The 20,716-nt window shown below is 40.1% G+C and overlaps 1 protein-coding gene across 4 annotated transcripts in view; it reads right to left on the reverse strand.

The window, feature by feature from the left end:
* Positions 1–826: 826 nt before the first annotated feature.
* Positions 827–20,716, reverse strand: part of LRCH1 (leucine rich repeats and calponin homology domain containing 1) — a 290,465-nt gene continuing 270,575 nt past the window's right edge. For all 4 annotated transcript variants that reach the window (XM_040341251.1, XM_040341250.1, XM_040341253.1 and 1 more), the window contains one exon: positions 827–1,306. In XM_040341251.1, coding sequence (XP_040197185.1) covers positions 1,193–1,306 — 114 coding nt within the window. In that variant the 3' untranslated portion in view covers positions 827–1,192. The remainder of the gene's footprint in view (positions 1,307–20,716) is intronic.

A 20,716-nucleotide genomic window follows, 5' to 3' on the forward strand; every position in this document is an offset into this window, starting at 1 on the left:
TCACATGTTGCACTGGTTAGGGGTATTGTCATGATAGGGGATTGTTGACAGAAAACCACCCCAATGCCAGCTAAAAAGCTGCATCCGGCGCAGATGTATTGGTTAAGGTAGTTACTTTTTTGGCAAAGCCTCTCAAAGCAGCTCCCAATGCAGGAGGTCATGTGGATTGGTATCAGCATGGCAGAGAACTGCAGGCTTGATTCCAATATTTAACATGGCAAATGTGCTTTATTAATACTATCAAGTGTTGCCTTGTAGAATTCTGGTAAATTCACAGGTTAAAGATGAAAAAAAATAAGCCCTCCATGTTTTTACAACAGTAAACAAAAGTGCAGCATGATATGAAACAATTAGGTTCCACAACACATGCATTTTTAGTGTTTTTTGTAACACAGGAAGCATTAGATTAGATCTCTCTATTGAGTAAATTCCCATTTACAATCTGCAGACAATAGTGTGCAAATATGGCAGTGGGCAATAAGGGATTATCTCATGCTACTAAGTGATTATCAGAGCTTGTAGCCTTACCATTAGCAAATGATGCTAAAAACAAAAGACTCCTCATTTCCTTCTCATTATATACATAACATATTACGATTTTTTGTTAATCATTACATTTCTGTTGTACTGTCCAGTGAACAAAAGGCCATTGTAATATACATTTACATCTAGTTAAAACTGCTATTTCACAAATATGTTCAGACTTTAAGCAGCAATTAGTGTCTGGCATTGAAAGTAATGATCATAACGCTATAGAAATAAATACAGTGCAATGTGACCTGCCATTTTGGAAATACCCAGCACCAGCAATAGTCCATAGCATGAGTCTATGGACTGGGTAGAACAAACACTGCTCACTATTCTGCTGTTCCATCACAGAATACAATAACACACCATAATTGGAAGAATGCAAATAAACAATTTGGGAGGACAGCATTAATTGATATTTAGCAATCTTTTGAAGTAAGGGCTGAGAATGTACAGTTTACGTATAGGTTAATTATGCTGTGCAAAATTCGCTCAACGCCCTTCCTTTATGGAATGTTAAACCAACTTTCTGTCTTGCATTCACTCAGCATCTCCTTAGCAGTGCCTCGCTGTGAGGCAAAATTCCTTTTTTCCCACATTACTCTCTTTAGGCAGCCTGTAGAAAACACGATGTCACCATAGGGTTAAACAGGGTGCAATAGTTTCATAAAATTAAGGCCTGCTTGGTTGTGGTTACATCTAGAAGTGCTTGGACTGTAATGCTCACTTTCATTAATCCCTTTTCTTCTAGGATGTGATGTGGTAAACAAAGCTTCTCCTACAAAAAAAAAAATACATATATATTACACATAGCACATAAGAACAGGGCCACATAAAAACTTCTGCAATAATTTCATGCACCAACATGATAATTCATTGACAAATTACAGTAGTAAAAAGCAAAAAATAAGAACAAAAACCCTGGGGCCAGATTCACGTAGGAAGGCGCATCTTTGTGCGGGCGTAGCGTATCCTTTTCACGCTATGCCTCCGCAACTTAGACAGGCAATTGCAGTATTCACAAAGCACTTGCTTCGTAAGTTGCGGCGTAGCGTAAATCGGCCGGCGTAAGCCCGCCTAATTCAAAGTAGGCTGGTAGGGGGCGTGTTGTATGGAAATGAATCGTGACCTCACGTAAATGACGCACCTAACGAACGGCGAATGCGCGCGCATGCTCAGTATCACGTCAAATTTTCTGGTTTACGCCGGCTCAATGCTTAGTCGACGTGAATGTAACCTACGCACAGCCCCATTCACGTACGACTTACGCAAACGACGTAAAATACGACGCTGTTCCGACGTCCATACCTTAACATGACTTACCCCTGCTTTATGAGGGGTAAAGTTACGCCGGTCGTACGCCTTATGTAAACAGCGTATTTTAATACGCCGGGCGCAAGTACGTTCGTGAATCGGTGTATCTAGCTCATTTGCATATTGGATGCTGAAATATACGGAAGCGGCCCTAGCGGCCAGCGTAAATATGCACCCCAAGATACGACAGCGTAGGAGACTTACGCTGCTCGTATCTTGGCAACAGTGAGGCGTATCTGATTCTATGAATCAGGCGCATAGATGCAACGCCTCACATTCGGACTTACGACGACGTATCAGGAGATACGCCGTCGTAAGTCCTTTGTGAATCCAGGCCCTGATCTTTAGGTGAATAATTAGTCTTAAACTAAACAATGCTTGTTGTGAAAATATATTCCCATTGGTCCTATCTGTTTTAGGCTGTGTCTTCCTCATAGTATAGGAATGCAGAATAAGAGCATAAGCTAACAGAAAATACTCTTTTTAGCATTTAAAAGCCTAAAACAAATTGAGATAGATGATCCACCCAACCCACTACAGTCACATATGCCAGTCCACCCAAAGCATTCTAAACAGATTCACCACCTTAGATTTTAAAGGGCTACAAGAGTTATACTTTAGCCTTAAAAATTCAGCTTTAAAGAAGAAGCATTGCCAGAAGACAAAAATAAAACCTTTCCAAATTCCCCCTGTGCACATAGCACTTATCCCCATTCACATCTGTGCTGTGAATTTGAAATAAAATGGTTATTTTATTACTGTCAGTGCTCACTGTAGCCCCACTCACCCAAAATATGGGCATTCCTATAGGGGGAGGTACAGCTAACACCAAGACTCGCCTGCTGTACAATTTTTTAGTGCTGTTTCTCCTCATTCCTCGAAAAGTGTCATCTGGCTGACTCAAACCCAACCCCGCAGCTATTCAGGGCACAGGACGAGTGGAAACTCTCAGCATGTGTTAATGTGAATGCTTGTGACTGAAGAAGAGCACTTTCATAAAAAAAAAAAAAAAAACTGACAACAGTGAAGGGCAGGTACTACACTTTCCAAGAGAGACTAATGCAGTAGGTCATGTGTGCTGTTGCCGGCTTGTGTTTTTGTGAATGAAGACTCTCTTCTCCAGCCACAATCATTCAGGACAACACAGACTGAGCGTTTTCACACTCATCACTGTGCTTTATACAGTAGGAGTACAAAGTTTTTTCTGTAAGCAGGGGTATAATTGCAATATAGCCATACCACTGATTTTAAATGTACACTCCCCACAATAAAAAAAAAACTGACAAGAAGTTTAACAATTCTTGTCTTTGTATATACAGTGCCTTGCAAAAGTATTCACCCCCCCCCCCCCAGTTGGCTTTTTACCTGTTTTGTTACATTACAGGCTTTGAATATCAGAACACAATAGTCTATGTTGGTGAAGTAAAATTAGAAAAATATATACATAAAACTATTTTTCAGAAATAAAAAAACGAATAATTGGCATGTGCGTATGTATTCACCCCCTTTGTTATGAAGCCCATAAAAAGCTCTGGTGCAACCAATTACCTTTAGAAGTCACATAATTAGTGAAATGATGTCCACCTGTGTGCAATGTGTCACATGGTCTGTCATTACATATACACACCTTTTTGAAAGGCCCCAGAGGTTGCAACACCTAAGCAAGAGGCACCACTAACCAAACACTGCCATGAAGACCAAGGAACTCTTCAAACAAGTAAGGGACAATGTTGTTGAGAAGTAAAAGTCAGGGTTAAGTTATAAAAAAATATCCAGATCTTTGATGATCCCTAGGACCACCATCAAATCTATCATAACCAAATGGAAAGAACATGGCACAACAGCAAACCTTCCAAGAGACGGCCGCACACCAAAACACATGGACCGGGCAAGGAGGGTATTAATCAGAGAGCCAGCACAGAGACCTAAGGTAACCCTGGAGGAGCTGCATGCAAAGTTCCACATCAAAGACTGGAGTATCTGTACATAGAACGACAAAAAGCTGTACGCTCCATAGAGTTGTGTTTTATGGCAGAGTGGCCAGAAGAAAGCCATTACTTTCAGCAAAAAAACAAAATGGTATGTTTTGAGTTTGCAAAAAGGCACGTGGGAGACTCCTGGTCTATGAGACTAAAATTTTACTTTTTGTCCATTAAAGAAAATGCCATGTGTGGCGCAAACCTAACACCTCACATTACCCAACGAACACCATCTCCACAGTGAAACATGGTGGTGGCAGCATCATGCCGTGGGGATGTTTTTCAGAAGTCAGGACTGGGAAACTGGTCTGAGTTGAGGGAAAGATGGATGGTGCTAAATACAGGGATTTTCTTTAGCAAAACCTGTACCACTCTGTGTGTGATTTGAGGCTAGGACGGAGATTCACCTTTCAGCAGGACAATGACCCCAAACACACTGCTAAAGCAATACTTGAGTGGTTTAAGGGGAAACATGTAAATGTGTTGGAATGGCCTACTCAAAGCCCAGACCTCAATTCAATAGAAAATCTGTGGTCAGACTTAATGATTGCTGTTCACAAGCGCAAACCATCCAACTTGAAGGAGCTGGAGCAGTTTTGCAAGTAGGAATGGGCAAAAATCCCAAGCTCATAGAGACTTACCAAAGCGACTTAAAGCTGTGATAGCCGCAAAAGGTGGCTCTACAAAGTATTAACTTTAGGGGGGTGAATAGTTATGCACATTGACTTTTTCTGTTATTTTGTCCTATTTGTTGTTTGCTTCACAATTAAAAAAAAACCCTCTTCAAAGCTGTGGGCATGTTCTGTAATTAAATGATGCAAATCCTCAAACAACCCATGTTAATTCCTGGTTGTGAGGCAACAAAACATAAAAAATGCCAAGGGGGGTACTTTAAGAACACAAAATCTATAATTTTTTTCTAGTATATTCATTTAATTCATAATGTTCTGACATATGAGCTGCACTTACCAACACAATGTATATAAAGATACAAAGGCCTGTATAAATTCAGTGGAGGTCTTAGGCCGCGTACACACGGTCGATCCATCCGATGAGAATGGTCCGACGGACCGTTTTCATCGGTTCACCGCTGAAGTGGCCTGATGGTCTGATGTGCGTACACACCATCAGTTCAAAAACCGATCGGGTCAGAACGCGATGACGTAAAACACACGACGTGCTGAAAAAAACGAAGTTCAATGCTTTCAAGCATGCGTCGACTTGATTCTGAGCATGCGTGGGTTTTGAACCGATGCTTTTGTGTACTAACCATCGGTTCGATTTTAAAGCAAGTTCTATAATTTTTGTCCGAAGGACAACAGGCCCGCTAGGCTGTACACACGGTCGGTTTGGACTGATGAAACTGGACTTCAGGCCGTTTTCATCGGTTTGGATTGACTGTGTGTACGCGGCCTTAGGCCCCGTACACACGACCAAACATGTATGCTGAAACTGGTCCGCGTGCCAGTTTCAGCATACATGTTCGGTCGTGTGTGGGCGCGAGCGGGCCGAATTCCAGCAAACATTTGCCCGCCGGGCCTTTTCCCAGCGGGCAAATATTCCTGGACGTGTTTTAAAACCGTCCGCTGGAATCCTGCCCGCTCGGACATGTACGGTCGTCAGTACAGACCTACCGTACATGTCCAGGCGCCCGCCGTCCCTCGCATGCGTCGAATGACTTCGACGCATGCGTGGAAGCATTTTAAAGGCGGGCCGCCCACGTCGCTGCGTCATTGTCGCGGCGACACCGCGTCATCGACGCGGCGACACCGCGGACACGCCCCGCGTATTGTTTACGCGCGGACTTCTGTACGATGGTGTGTACAACCATCGTACAGAAGCCCTCTGGCAGACATGTATGGTGAAAACGGTCCGGCGGACCGCTTTCACCATACATGTTTGTTCGTGTGTACCCGGCCTAAGTGTTTCACCTTCACTTCAAACCTTTTCTTCAGGTAAGAGTTTAAAAGGTGGATCCAAAACTTTCCTGACCTTCCCCCATAGGTTTCAAGTTATACATCATTCAGTATCATGCATATTTACCTTTACCTCTATGATGCACATGCCAAACTATATTTTGCCATGCAAAACATAAGCAGAGCCAGCTTGAATGTTTATTATTAGTGTAATAAATTTGTTTTTATGACGATGACATCTAATTTCCCAAAGTCTTTAACAGTTACTTCTAAAATGCAGCTACTGATATCTTAATTATTGCAACTTTGTTCCTTTAACAGACAAGACTGGAGGAGAGAACACACAAAACATTTGCCCATGGGACTTTAACCACTTGAGCTCTGGAAGATTTTACCCCCTTAATGACCAGGGAATTTTTTGCTGAGCACTGCACTGATATAACTGGTAAATGTGTGGTCATGCAATGCTGTCCCTAAACATAATTTATATAATGTTTTCACACAAATAGAGCTTTCTTTTGGTGGTATTTGGTCACCACTGGGTTTTTTGGCATTATAAACAACATTTTTGGCCAAAACGTATTCTGCTACATGTCTTTGATAAATACAATCCCAATAAGTTTATATTGATTGGTTTGCGGGAAATTTATATCAGTAATATATATGGTATAAAGTTAGGTCCACACATATTTGGACACAGTCACCATTTTCATACTTTTGGCTCTGTATGCCACCAGAATAAAATTAAATTGAAACAATCCAAATTAATTTGAAGCACAGACTTTCTGCTTTAATTCAAGGGGATAAATATAAAAATTAAAGTACACATTTTAGGAACTGCAACCATTTTTATACACAGTCCTCCCATTTTCAGGGCCTCAAATGTAATTGGATATATGAATATAATTATAGATACAATTTTGAGTATCCTTTACTGGCAATGACTGCCTTAAGGTTGGAAACCATGGACATTAACAAAGACGGGGTTTCCTCCATTCTGATGCTTTGCCAGGCTCTAACTGCAGCTGTTTTCAGTTGTTTTTTGTCGGTGGGTCTTTCTGCCTTTAGTTTTCCCTTCAGCAAATGAAATGCACGCTCAGTTGGGTTGAGATCAGGTGATTGACTCGGCCATTGCAGAATATTCGACTTATTTTTCTTCAATAGCTCCAGGGTTGCTTTTGCAGTGCGTTTTGGATCATTGCCCATCTGTACAGTAAAGCGCCTTCCAATCAACTTTGCTGCATTTAGCTGAATCTGGGCTGACAGTATATCTCTGAACACTGCTGAATTCATCCGGCTGCCTCTGTCACATCATTAATAAACACCATTAACCCAGTGCTAATGGAAGCCATGCATGCCCATGTCATCACACTACCTCCACCATGTTTTACGGATGATGTTGTGTGCTTTGAATCATGAGTTGGTCCAAGCCTTCTCCACACTTTTTTCTTCCTGTCATTCTGGTAAAGATTAATCTTAATTTCATCCGTCTAAAGAATGCTTTTCCAGAACTGGTCTGGCTTTTTTTAGATTTTTTTGGCAAAGTCTAATCTGGCTTTTCTTATCTTCAGGCTTATGAATGGGTTGCACCTTGTATTTGCTCTCGTGAAGTCTTCTCTTGATTGTAGACTTTGACAATGATACACTCACCTCCTGGAGAGTGTCCTTCATTTGTCTGGATGTAGTGAATGGGTTTTTATTTTCTGCGATCATCCACCACTGTTTTCTTCTGTGGACGTCCAAGACTTTTTATGTTGCTGAGCTCACCAGTGCATTATTTTTTCCTCAGAATGTACCAAACTGTTGCTATGGCCTCTCCTAATGTTGCTGCCATCCAAAAGCAAATACCACACTTAGAATCAACTCCAGACCCTTTAACTGCTTAATTGATAAAAAAATAACAGAGTAGCCCACACCTGGCCATGAAACAGCTTTTGATTCAACTGTCCAATTACTTTTGGTCTCTTGAAAAGGGGGATGGCTGTTCTTCAGTGCTGTAATTCCTAAACCCTTCTTCCGATTTGGATGTACATACCCTCAAATCAAACTTGAGAGTGTGCACTTTGAGCCCATATCCATTATATATAGCTTGATAATGTTTAATGTCTATACTGTATTTTTACTTTTTTTTTATACTAGTAATGGCAGTGATTAGTGACTTATAATAGGACTGCGATGGGAAATTTGACACTAACTGATGCTGGGGGTGAATTGACTTACTGCCACTGACAACACCAGTAACACTAATCACTATACAAAGTCATTGTGTAATGTGTGTGTAATGTATGCTGCTTTTAACTACAGATACATTTGTTTCTTAGCCCTGCTTTGCAGAGATAACACAGAGACCTGTGTTGATTGCAGGTTCTGGCCATGAACCATTGGCCGGGACTTGCTAACAGACTCCTGCAGTTTACAATCACAGCGGGTGATGGTGGTGGGGGGGAGGGGACGCATGTATGTGCCCTAAACCTGGAAGCAGGCAGCGATATACAAGTACGTCACTTTGCCTGTGCAGGCTGCATGTCCGCAGTACATTGCAGGTGGTTAAATGTGGCTTAACATATTAATTAAAAAAAAAGTCAGCTTATTAAACAATGGATGAAAATATTTTACATGCAAAGAAGAGTTAATTAAAATAATAAGCCGATTCATTCGAACTAGCATACATTGCCATAAAATATGCATTATACTAATAGAGTGATTCCATATACCGGTACATGTTCCATATGGAACATCCAGAAGAGAACATCCAGCCAATTTTGCTGCACACTTTTTATCAGATGGGAAAAAAAATCTCCAATTATTCTTTGTCAGTTTGAGTTTATGCCTGTCGTCAATGTGGTCTGACGCATTTATTTCAGGAAGGTTTTACTTTTCAAATGTCTAGAGAGCAGACGCCTCACAGATGAGATTGGTCCAGGAAGTTTTTCCCGGATGGATTTTGACAGAATATGCCAATTAAAAGCACATTTTAAAATAATGCAGCATGTATAAAAACATTCACTCTGGGAAAGGATTATTTTAGACAAAAAATCTTCCCTACTATTTAAATGTATTATAAGAGAATATAAGCCCATTTACAATGCAGTGATTGTTGCCAGGGACATTTGACAAGCAGCATAATAATGACAAATAAATGACAAAATGTAGCATTAGCATAAATCATCACTCTTAAATGAGTCTGATGTTTTCCTATGATGCTATTGAAGCCATAAAAGGGACATAGTGTAAGTCTAGGTTCACATCTATGCGGGCTGCACTTGATGCATTTTTTCAGGCACGTTTTGCATTTTTAAACCCTCGTTGTTTATTCATTTTTGCATGCAGTTTTCATGCATTTTTCATAAAAAAAAAAAAATGTTTTACTTTAAACTTTAAACACATTGTAAACACACTGTATATAGCTGGTTGCTAAGGAGCAGGCCAGGAAGCCGGCCGCTGTGTCCTTACCAACCAATGAGGCATCAGCTGTCAGCTAAACACTGGTTTAGCACTGCAGCTGATTGGCTGCAAGTGCTGATCGAGCGAAAATATACTGACAGCCACACTCGGGAGGAGAGCAACTCCTCTCACATGGGAATGGTCATACATGGATTGAAATTCTTGACAAATTTTGATCCATGTATAACCAGCTAAAGTCTCTTCAACAGCAACACGTACAACAACAGCAAAACGTACAAGCAAAAATGCCTGTTTTATGTTAAAGTGGTTGTTAAGCCACTCTAACAAGTATGCAACCATCCGTGCTGTCTCCTTATGCAGTATCCCCCCCTGTGGGTGAATTGTAAAAAAAAAATGCTGTAAATACCTCATGTAAGAGCCGATATCTGCGATCACATGACCGGCTGGCTCTCTCCTTTTCTCCTCTGTCAGATGCAGTGGGAGGGGCCAAGATTCCCCTGCTGACCTCATTTAGGAGGGGAGGAAAGACCCGGCTGGTCATGTGATCGCAATCTCGGCTCTTACATGTGGTATTTACAGCATTTATTTCTATAAATCACACACACACATAGTTGCGTTCTATATGCATGTCAAATGCAGGAGACTTTTGTTTTGATCAATCCGGAATGTATTCAGCTGATCTAAACAAAAAGTTCAGTTTATGTTTAGCAGCTTACAAATCATTATGACTAAGTACTTTGACAATAAGTACTCATAAGCAAGATGCAGTAATTCATCAGCTAGTAACTAGCAACATATTAATTACTGAAATCTGTGTTTCCTTTATATTGGCCTTTTTCACGGGGAACACTTATTGCGCTCTCTGTATACACTGTAATACACAGTTTGTATAAAACAGAGTGACATAATTATGAACGAAAAATAAATGACCTAAAATAGAACAAGCAATCACCTCACTGGCACCTAAACTGTTAATGATTTTAACTGCTGCAAAATACTACAGCCCATAATATAAAACTGGTTCTCTGTACGAGAATGGTATCTGTCGGTGTCCTGATCTAATATTAAAGGCTTTATTTTTCATTAAAAAGCTAAGTTCCGTAATGTCATTGCAAGCAGAGGTGCACATTATGTGACACGTTGCTCAGTTATAACTTGCCAGACCCGTCTGTCTCTATAGTTTACTATAGCATGAAAAGGGCATACTTTCCCCTAAAGAGCTGGCCAGTCTTAAATCATATAGGAAGACTTCTCACAAGAAGCAACTTGATCTTTATAGCGGAAAAAAATTAAATAGCAATGAGAAGTCATATTCTGACATACTGAAACATGGCAGGATGAAGACAGTTTTTCCTGTGCAGGCATTGCCAGGAGTCTCATGCATAAACTGCTAACATTTATTCACCGGGTTTAGACTACATTAGGAAAAAAAATCATATGAACAACCCAACACAACTTTCCCTGTTTAAATCTTTAACTGTCAGCACTGAAACCACAAACTAATGTTTCAAGTAGTTCCAAAATTGACCTGACATTTACCACTTATGGATGAATTGTGATTGCAGTGTAATTTCCTATACAAGTATTCATAAACATCTGAATTCCTCCTGCTGCTTATTAGGCCAGCCATGCCTCGATTGCAACAGAGGGATTAGGACATTCGCTAATTGAATTTACAAAAGGGAACAAGTGTAGCGAGACCTCTCTAAAATTGTTTCTACAAATGTCAAAGAAAAAAAAAATAACATCCTTAGAGCAATATTACACTCGATCTGTGTTAAAAGATGTGTAATAAATTGTGAGACACTTGGGGGCTGTAAACACATGCACAGAATTATGCAAATTAATATGAAGTTATGGTGATGGTTTAGAGGCTAAACATGCTGTCATGCACCCCTCTATGCAGCTGTCCTAGCTGGAATGCAACTCAAGCCAAATGCAAAACATGCAGCAAAGTACCAAGTTTCATTTACCCACTGGGAAAAAAAAAGTCTCCCTCTGTTGTAACCTTATAGGATCTCTATTTATTTTTAAGCACATGGATCATTGTGGCTGAATAACAAATGTGGGGTATCCAAAAGCAAAAAATAAATAAATAAATAAAGGTACCATTTCCTATGGCCGTAAACAATACTCTGCACACACTTTTATTAACCACTTCCATACCACGCCTATTCTGGCGCTTCTCTCCTTCATGTAAAAATCATATTTTTTTTGCTAGAAAATTACTCAGAACCCCCAAACATTATATATATATATATATATATATATATATATATATATATATATATATATATATATATATATATATATATATATAATTTGTTTTACCAGACCCTAGGGAATAAAGTGGCGGTCATTGCAACTTTTTATCTCTCACGGTTTTTCCCTCCCGCCGCCTATAAGAACGATCAAGCGGCAGAACCGCCTCTATGATCATTTTTACGGTGCACAGAATCGCCGCCTGAAGAGGATATCTGAATGATGCCTGTAGCTGCACCCATCATTCAGATATCCCCTACTAAAGTCCAGGACGTCATATGACGTCCTACAGTACGGAAGTGGTTAATAATAAATTCCTCAAGACTGAAGGCTACAAATCCACTTTATGTGCACCAGATAACTTTGCACACCCAAATATTACATTGTAAAAGAAAGCTACGTGCAGTACAATGATTATCACTGTGCTGTACATAGCCTGTGCAGAGATCAAAGCTGTGAGAGGGAACTAGCAGGCCCACAGCTGGCTGACTGTATAAAACTAGAGGGGAGGAAGATACAAGACCAGTCACCCTGCACTGGGGCAAAGTGCAGATGTCTCCTTCTGTATTACTGCACAGATCTTAAAGAAATACAAGAAATATACAAATGACACCAAAATTCAAGTAAGAAAATAAATTAGAATAAGATTTAACCTCTCATAATTAAGAAAGTACAGAAATATAGGGGGTGTACCATCGTCCTAGTATTCAAGAATCAATTGAAGGGTTTCAAAGAATCCCCAAAAACCCTGAAACACCGACAGGCAAAAGTGGGCGGGGAGGACTATAACGGTACTCAACCAGAATAATTCACATTGGATAGATTTAGAAAAATGTATTCACATGGTAAACATAAAAGAAAAAGAAAAAATACATGACATTAAAATACAATACAAAAACACTTGACCACAATCAGGTCACCGGTCGTGCAATCCCTTCAATTGAAAGAGGGGTGTTTAGTAATTCAGGTTTAATCACCCACATTATCTCTGTAATCCCATTAAACGGGACCTTTGGTCCTGGGACCCTCACCTTCTATATCTTGCTACACCCCTATGGGCACATAGGTCCGTTCCAAGAATTGTTTTTCTTTGCTCTCGTGTGAGCTATCCACCCACCGGTTGCTTTGGACCCTCTTGGGGTCATAGGACGCTGTGCCTTTAGATTGTCTCCTGACGAAGCGAAAACAAATTCGCGAAACTAGTTGAGACTAGAGACTGTCTGTCTCATGGCTTCAATTCTCTCACCTGAACCCCCCTCTTTCAATTGAAGGGATGGCACGACCAGTGACATGATTGTGGTCAAGTGTTTTTGTATTGTATTTTAATGTCATGTATTTTTTCTTTTTCTTTTATGTTTATCATGTATTTTTTATTTTTCTTTTATGTTTACCATGTGAATAAATTTTTCTAAATCTATCCAATGTGAATTATTCTGGTTGAAAACAACCAACCTATGTAGTACCGGTATAGTCCTCCCCGCCCACTTTTGCCTGTCGGTGTTTCAGGGTTTTTGGGGGTTCCTTGAAACCCTTCAATTAATTTAAGAAAATAAATTGTTCTTATATTTTGACAATCTTTATTTAGCCCAGATTGGAGCTTTTACTGTCAGCATTCCATTGTTCGGACAATAATATATGGTAACCAGAAGAAGCCATTGTAACACCTGTATAAGTAATAATCGAATGCATGCGTACCGCGTTTTGTACCAAGTTATTTAAAGCTCCTGTTTGGCATACAACAGGAAACCAGTGTTCTATTGTTATTATATTTGGAGTCTTACCAAGAACAAGAAAATCCAAGAAACTTAACACACTTAACCTATCAACATGATTTTAAATATAGTTGCAGTCATAATACAATCATTTATAGTTGAGGCTATATTGAACCTCATATTGTTAATGTAAGAAACAGCACAGACAAAAAATATATACATTTTTTATATTGTGGAGCTAAAAAATACACAGATATGGTACATAAAGAATAATGCCCTCTGCTGCTTTAAGTAAAGCATTAGCTAGGCTTTAATGACCAATGTGTGAGAAAAATTATGAACAATTAGGCCTCAGGACTTCATGGTGCATATTTAGATTTGCCTTTGATTAAAGAGCAAAATCGAGGAAAGAAGTTGAACGCAACTGGTTTTCTACTAATGCATTCATGCATAAACACTAACTATGCTAAAATCAGAAAATCCACTCAGTTTATGTTAATCTGAGTTCTTTGCAATCCCTCGCATCCAAGTTCCAGGGTCATTAGGAAGGCAATAGGAGTATACTAGACAGCAAGATACTTTTCCATCCTCAAGTGTGAGACATATGGTGGACGTGGATGGTCTCTACTTCTGATATTACAAGTCATTGGGTGCTCACTACGCCTTTCAGTACTCCACAGACAGCGCTAACCCAAAATACTGCAGAACAGAAGACAAAATAGGGTGTTGTATGTGCTTCAGATCAGCTCAGATGAAAAATTGAAAACCTCTAAAGAAGGTGGGATTTTCCGGGCAACCACAATTAGGAATGACAACTGCGGTCATAAAAATATTTGTTTTAATACAACAAATAGATAAACATACTAAATATATATTTAGTATGTTTATCTATTTTTTGTATTAAAACAAATATTTTTATGACCTCAGTTGTCATTCCAAATTTTGGTTGCCCGGAAAATCCCACCTTCTTTAGAGGTATTCAATTTTTCATTGACCAAGGGATGTTGGCAACATCATGCCTCTACACATGAGGCAAGTTTTTCCAGATCAGCTCAGATGACATAAAAAAGTAATTGCAGGTTCTGATGCGTTTCGAGGGTGTCCTTTTTCAGAGCTCTGAGGAAGAGGGGACATCCTTGAAAAGTGTTTGCAATATGCTTTTTGTGTCATTTATGCTGATCTGGGGCATGTACAGCAGTTCTAGTTGGAATATACATGATGAGCTTTTATTGCATTTATGTTTGTGAGTATAGTTGCTTACTCTTCCTTTTTTAAATAAATGATGTCTTAGATAATGCACTCGGCTGGTGCCCCCTCTCTTGTATACTGGTATGCAGTAGGAGTGTACTACTTGAAGCTTGTGCTGTGCAACTTTCTCTCTTTTGCTGCTTCTTTTATCACTAATCAAATTCAAACTTCCAAGAGAGGTCTGAAGCTGAATGGTGGCTGTACACACTACAGTTTTGGTCGGAGCCACTGTACAAACCATACTGAGCTGGTTGCCCAGCCAGAATACTACGATCAGTGCTGTCTGCCACTGGCTGAGATCGCTGATCGGGAGTCGGTTGGCTGCTGGTTTTCCAGCATGCACGTCCGACAGAAGCCGACTGTTCGGAAAGACTAACATCGCCCATTTTTTTGTTTTGTTTTTTAACAGGCCGTTGTCTCTCGACATTCGGCCGTGTGTACGGGCCTTTAGTGTAGCCTGCTATTAACACTGGGCTTTTATTGTCAGGGACCTCAAAAACCCTTTAGTAAGTAATCCAGCAGGATAAGCAGGTTCAACAGGTCACCAACAAATTGAAGTAGGCACGACTGGTGACTACAGAATGCCTGGTCAAAAATAAATTCTGGAGCAGGTAGACCATGCTTCCTGCGTTTATATTATGGTTTCGTTTTAATTTGGCCTGGAGTGTATCTTTAATCTTATTTCTATCAATGGCTGAATATTGTATTTGCATAGGTGCTTTTCTGGGTATTGGTATTGCTTCCTTGCAAATTTTTACTTTTCACATTAGTTTTCTGCTTAGTTTATTTTTAGTAATACATTTAACTCAGCTGAGTCTCAAAATATAAGATCTATGAAGCTCTCTTCTTTGTAAAAGTGAACTTGGGTGAGCCCAAGTTTACATTGGGCCAATTTGGCATGCAATTTAACATGTCAAATTGCATGCCAAATCAGATCCTATGGACGGCAATGGCACAGTTCGAATCAATGCGACGCCGACTTTGCGGCACAGCACTGATTCCCAAAAGTAGTTCCTGCACTACTTTTGACAATTTCGGGGGTGATTTGAATAGACGTCTGTGCATGAACCCGCACAGATGTCTGCCAAATCGCCCCTGAAGTCGGACTGAAATGCCGGTTTGTATTGCGAGTTTAGCTGAACTTGCACAATTTCAAACCGGCCCTCAGTGTGAAGGTAGGCTTAAACTATAAGTCAAGGTTTCATCAGCACTGGGATGGTGGTGCTAGCTATACAAAACACAGCAATATTGTCCACCATTCAGTATTCTAGGTCTGCAAAGGCCTTCTGTGCTTTAAAGGTTAAGTGTACTTTTTAACCACAGTTCTGCAAAGGACCCCCACGGAGCACAGTATAGACCTTAGATCAGGGAAACCCAGGTTTTAGCTGTCACATCCCATGTACACCTGTACACCAGATCCCAACACACTACTGTGCATGTGTTAGGGCGCCATCATAGAAATGAATGAAATTACTGTCACTTTGCTGGATATGGGTATTCTACTCATTTTTACAGTGTTATATTTGCACATATGCAGTAAAGTGCACGTCCTTGCCACAGCTAATACTACCTAGTGGTGGGTGGGATGATGATGGAGCAAACCATGATCTACAGTCTGTTCTGTCATCTAAACTTTTATTTTGAGGTGGGGCGAGGAGGTTCTAGTTTTTAGGGGTAGAGGTGTAAAGTCCAGTGGATTAAACTTTAGGCACATACCTATCATATTAAGGTTTGCAGTCTTTTGTTTACTTCAGTCGGGTTTTGCTTTCCCATACAATTCTATGGAAATACAAAACATCCTTGAGGCAGGTCAAATGTAGTTTATAAAGAAGTCAATTGCAGATCAAATGCCCCTGTCAAATTCTGAGAAATAGCAGAAGCATCTTAAATGGATGCCTTCGACACGTTGTCAACACAGGTCCTAAAACTGACAAATACCCATAAAGTCTTTTCTTCTTTTTACGGGGCACATTATCAATGTAATCCTATCTAGCTTAAATCTGAACTTTAAGCAAGCAGATAATATGCAGCTGTAACATACAGGAACTAAGAATTTGGATTTCTGTGAAGCTAATCTTGTGGTCCATGCATCTCTATCAGACTATTTACCTCTACTGGACATCGAATTTTCAAACACTTGAAAGCATGCTGTACTTAACAGTACAAATTTGAATCTTAAAACTCAATGCTTATGAGGTCCAGAAGCCAAAAAAATATTAGAGGCTAATTTGTATAAAATATGCAGTCACACATGGTCCTTATGTTAAAGTGGATGTAAACCCTCACCCAGTGAAGTGAACAGCCTCAGATGATACACAGGGATGAAACAAATCTGCCTACATAAGTTTTACATGTATATCTGCTGTCTTCAGCTTTATATACTGTTCAGATAAAGTTCATATCATTTTAGTAGATTTTCTCTTCCTGGTTAGCACTGCAGTGAAGCCTGGGCATACAGCCAAGACAGCTGATTGGAGGAAAGGCACACACCCCCTGTCCTCATAGGTAGAGACTTTCAGATCTGTTCATTGAATAGTTCAGGGCTCTGCTAATCTATTTACAGCATCCTCCCCAACACAACGCTGGCTGCTTTTATCATATGTGACGGGGAATTTGTCAGATGTTATCAGGCTGATAACAGAAGAATGGAGCAGGAGACAGCTACAGGACATAGTGCTTTGAAGAGTGATAAGAAAACACTGCAGATATATGTGCCAAGCTCAAATATCATAAATCGGGTTTACATCCACTTTAAGATATTCGCAACCTTAAAAAATGTTTGACAATTATAAACAACACTGCAGACAGGACAGCTACAAAAAGCAGAACAAAAGATAAAATGACAATTAAATGGGTACCTTCATATTTCCAAATCTATAGATGCGAGTGTGCACATGCAAAGTGGTTATGCCAATACAGCATTCCAGTGGTAGCTAACGTATATAAATACAAAAAGAAGTATATGCAAGAGTAAAAAGCCTATCAGGTCCCAGGAGTGTAAGAAAGTAGATGTAGTAGGGGGGATTTTCTTTCCCACAGCCAGAAGAGCATCAACAGTCTTTTGAGTGTGACGGATATTCAATTGCAGGATGTCATTTGGAGAGCAGAGGTCAGCCTATCCGAAGGGCAGCCATCAGAACAGAAAGAAACAGTGGACAACATTAAAAAGACAACACAGATAGAGAATCAAGTAAAATAAATAATGTCCTAGGGGGTGAAGATTATGGAAGGGCTGCTACATGTGTTTCCACAACAGCACAAGCCTCTAAGCCAGTAAATTACTAGAGCACAAATGATTAAGTAGGGGCCACAGGCAAATCTTTAGAAATTGTCTATGTCCGCGCCAAGTACACATACAGAATTGCTGAAGTACATTTATAGCATGAAAGCGTTGCTGGGAATAAATGGATACTTGTGGGTGGCCATGCCAGCAAGAAATCATTCTTTAACATAATGAAGGGATGCATAAGGGAAACAAGCGTTACAATGGAACACAAACAGAAATGACATGCCACAACAGAGTGTGCAGTTCCTTCTAGCGCATAAACATATTGCTGCAAAAACTATGGATTGTTCATATCAATTTATAATTGCATGTATATTAATATGGGTGTATCATAGGGATTGTCCACTTATCACGAGGGTTTTCTTCTAAGAGGATACTGAAGGAGAAGAAATGCTACAGAGTGCATCTTACTGAAGTTGATATGCGTCATCACAATCACCATTTTGCTCCTCTAGCTTAGGTTGACACTGAAGTATATCTAAACCAAAAGCCAAATTTGTAATATGTTGTAGTTTACCTGTCCTTAGATGTGATGGCTGCATTGGCTTTTTTTTTAGTTTAAAAGAAAAATGCTTGTTGATCTTGTTAGAAATCTTAAATTCTTTCACTTTCTGTGTACTAAACTGAAATCTCAAATGTTACCAGCTTTCCATCTATCTTCTGCAATACAAATGAGGAGAGAGGCAGGTGTTTGTAGTTCAAATGTAGAGCGCAGCCTAGGGTGCCTTAGTGAGTGTTGTCACCCTAGGAAGGAAGTGTGTTACATACAGGATCACCATGTGAAAAATAGATGTAAAAAAATGGCGTGTGGGGGTGGGACAATACTGCCATCTCAATTAAAGAGGAAGTAAACTCTCCCACTCTGATGCTTTTTTTCATTTAGTCCATTATATTAAGTAATTATCAATCGATAGCCACTGTAATCCAGCCCAAGTTGTATATTACTTACTGTTTAAAGAAACTTTAAAAAAAAAAAAAAAAATTCCAGGGGTAAGGCAGTGCCATCTTAAGTATTGTTTGAGTCCACATAGAGTGCATTTCCGCCCATACATTGAGCACTTCCTGTACCTGTTAACCAAGCCTCCTTCTCAATCCAACATTTCTATGGCAACCCTGCTTTCCTGCTCATAGCCACTTGTTTAATTTCATATAGCTAGATTCAGAAAGAGTTAGGCCGGCTTATCAGTAGATAAGCCGACCTAACTCAGAATCTACGCCGACTTATGTTTAAGTGTATTCTCAATCAGAGATACACTTAAACATATCTAAGATATGATGGCTTGCGCCGTCCTATCTTAGGTTGCAATATTTCGGATGGCCGCTAGGTGGCGCTTCCATTGCGGTCGGCGTAGAATATGCAAATCAGTAGATACGCCGATTCACGAACGTACGCCCGGCCGCAGTACATTTACGCTGTTTACGTTAGACATAGGCCGCCTAAAGTTAGAGCTTGGCCCTAGATGGAATAGTAATGTTAAGTATGGCCGCCGTTCCCGCGTCGAAATTCTAATTTTTTAAGTTGTTTGCGTAAGTCGTCCGTGAATCAGGATTTACGTAGTTTACGTCCACGTCTAAATCAATAGGCCCATGCGGCGTACTTAGCCACAATGCACACTGGGAAATGTAGGCGCCCGGCGCATGCGCAGTTAAAAAGAAACTTCAAAAATGTAAGGTTAAGCCCCATTAACATAAAACACGCCCCCTTACACACATTTGAATTAGGCGCCCTTACGCCCGCCCGCTTTAGGCTACGCTGCCGTAACTTAGCAGGCAAGTACATTGTGAATCATGTACTTGCCTAGCTAACTTACAGCGGCGTAGCCTAAACACGCTAAGCTACGCTGCCGCAAGTTTAGGCCAATGTGTCTGAATCTAGCTAATAGTATTTACTTGTGCGGATTATCTAGTGTTCGCCTATGTCAGTCTTATCAGCTTCAGCTGATAAGACTGCAGTAATTCAGTCCGATGCCCAGGTTTACACTTCATGTGATGTCACATGGTCACATGGGGTGTAGGAGGAAGCACTGAGTGATTATGCAGTCTTGTTGGATTTCACTGTTGTGCCATAGAAAGTCCTGATAACAGACAGACAAGCAAACAGAGTGTGCCGTAAATCAGGGGAGATCTGGGCATGCTCCAGTGACGTCATTCTAAAGAACAAAAAGGATTAGAAATACTAATTATGTTTTTTTATGTTGATTTACATGGGATAAAGTTGTGTGGGAGGGTTTACAACCACTTTAAGGACTTGTAGGCTGCAATATATTGTTGTTTTTGTTTGTTTAGATACACTTTCAGATACAGGAAAACTAAGATTTTCGCAAATGGTCCTACGCCAAGGGAAGCAACTAGTTTCAAGCATTCAAGTGTCAACTAAATGAGCTCCAATCAATTGGGGTGTCTTTGGGACATGGCCCCCCATACAGCTTATTCACAGGTCCAGCCAATGCTCAAGGACTTAAACAAAACACCAAAGGTTTTGGGAGCAATTATAAGGTAAGTATGCATCTTGGAAAGGAGGGGTAGATTAGCTCAGGGTATGGGGCAGAAAAAATAAATACGCCTATTACTTAAAGTGATTGTAAACCATCACTTTGTAAAACAACCCCTTTAGTTTAAAATAGAAAGGAAAGGAAAAACATTTTTGTATAGTAATGGGGAAAAAAAACATTATAAATACTATATTTTTTATAAGTGTTCACACATTCCCTCTGTTCTCAGCTGCATAAGAGCTGGGGGAAGGAGAAGCAACAGTACATTAAGCTTCCCAGTGAAAGTCCGTGCAGGGGGGCGTGTCAGGACAAGTTTGATCATTGGAGGAGAGCAGGCTGAGTTCCCAGCATAGCTAGAGAACTGACCATAGTGTGCTCTCCTGCTTAGTGTGGTGAGTTTTTATTAGGAAAGTAAAGGGACTAACAGGAACACCAGTGATTTTACACAAAGGAAGCAATACAAAGAGAACAGGATACTTCTCATACAAGTACATGGTACACGAGACATATATCAGGAATATGAAGTGTTGAGGTAACAAACATTTTAAGTAATAGTAAGGGAGCTTAATGTTCA

The sequence above is a fragment of the Rana temporaria genome, chromosome 2 (genome assembly GCF_905171775.1).
Source record: "Rana temporaria chromosome 2, aRanTem1.1, whole genome shotgun sequence".
NCBI classification, from domain to species: Eukaryota; Metazoa; Chordata; class Amphibia; order Anura; family Ranidae; genus Rana; species Rana temporaria.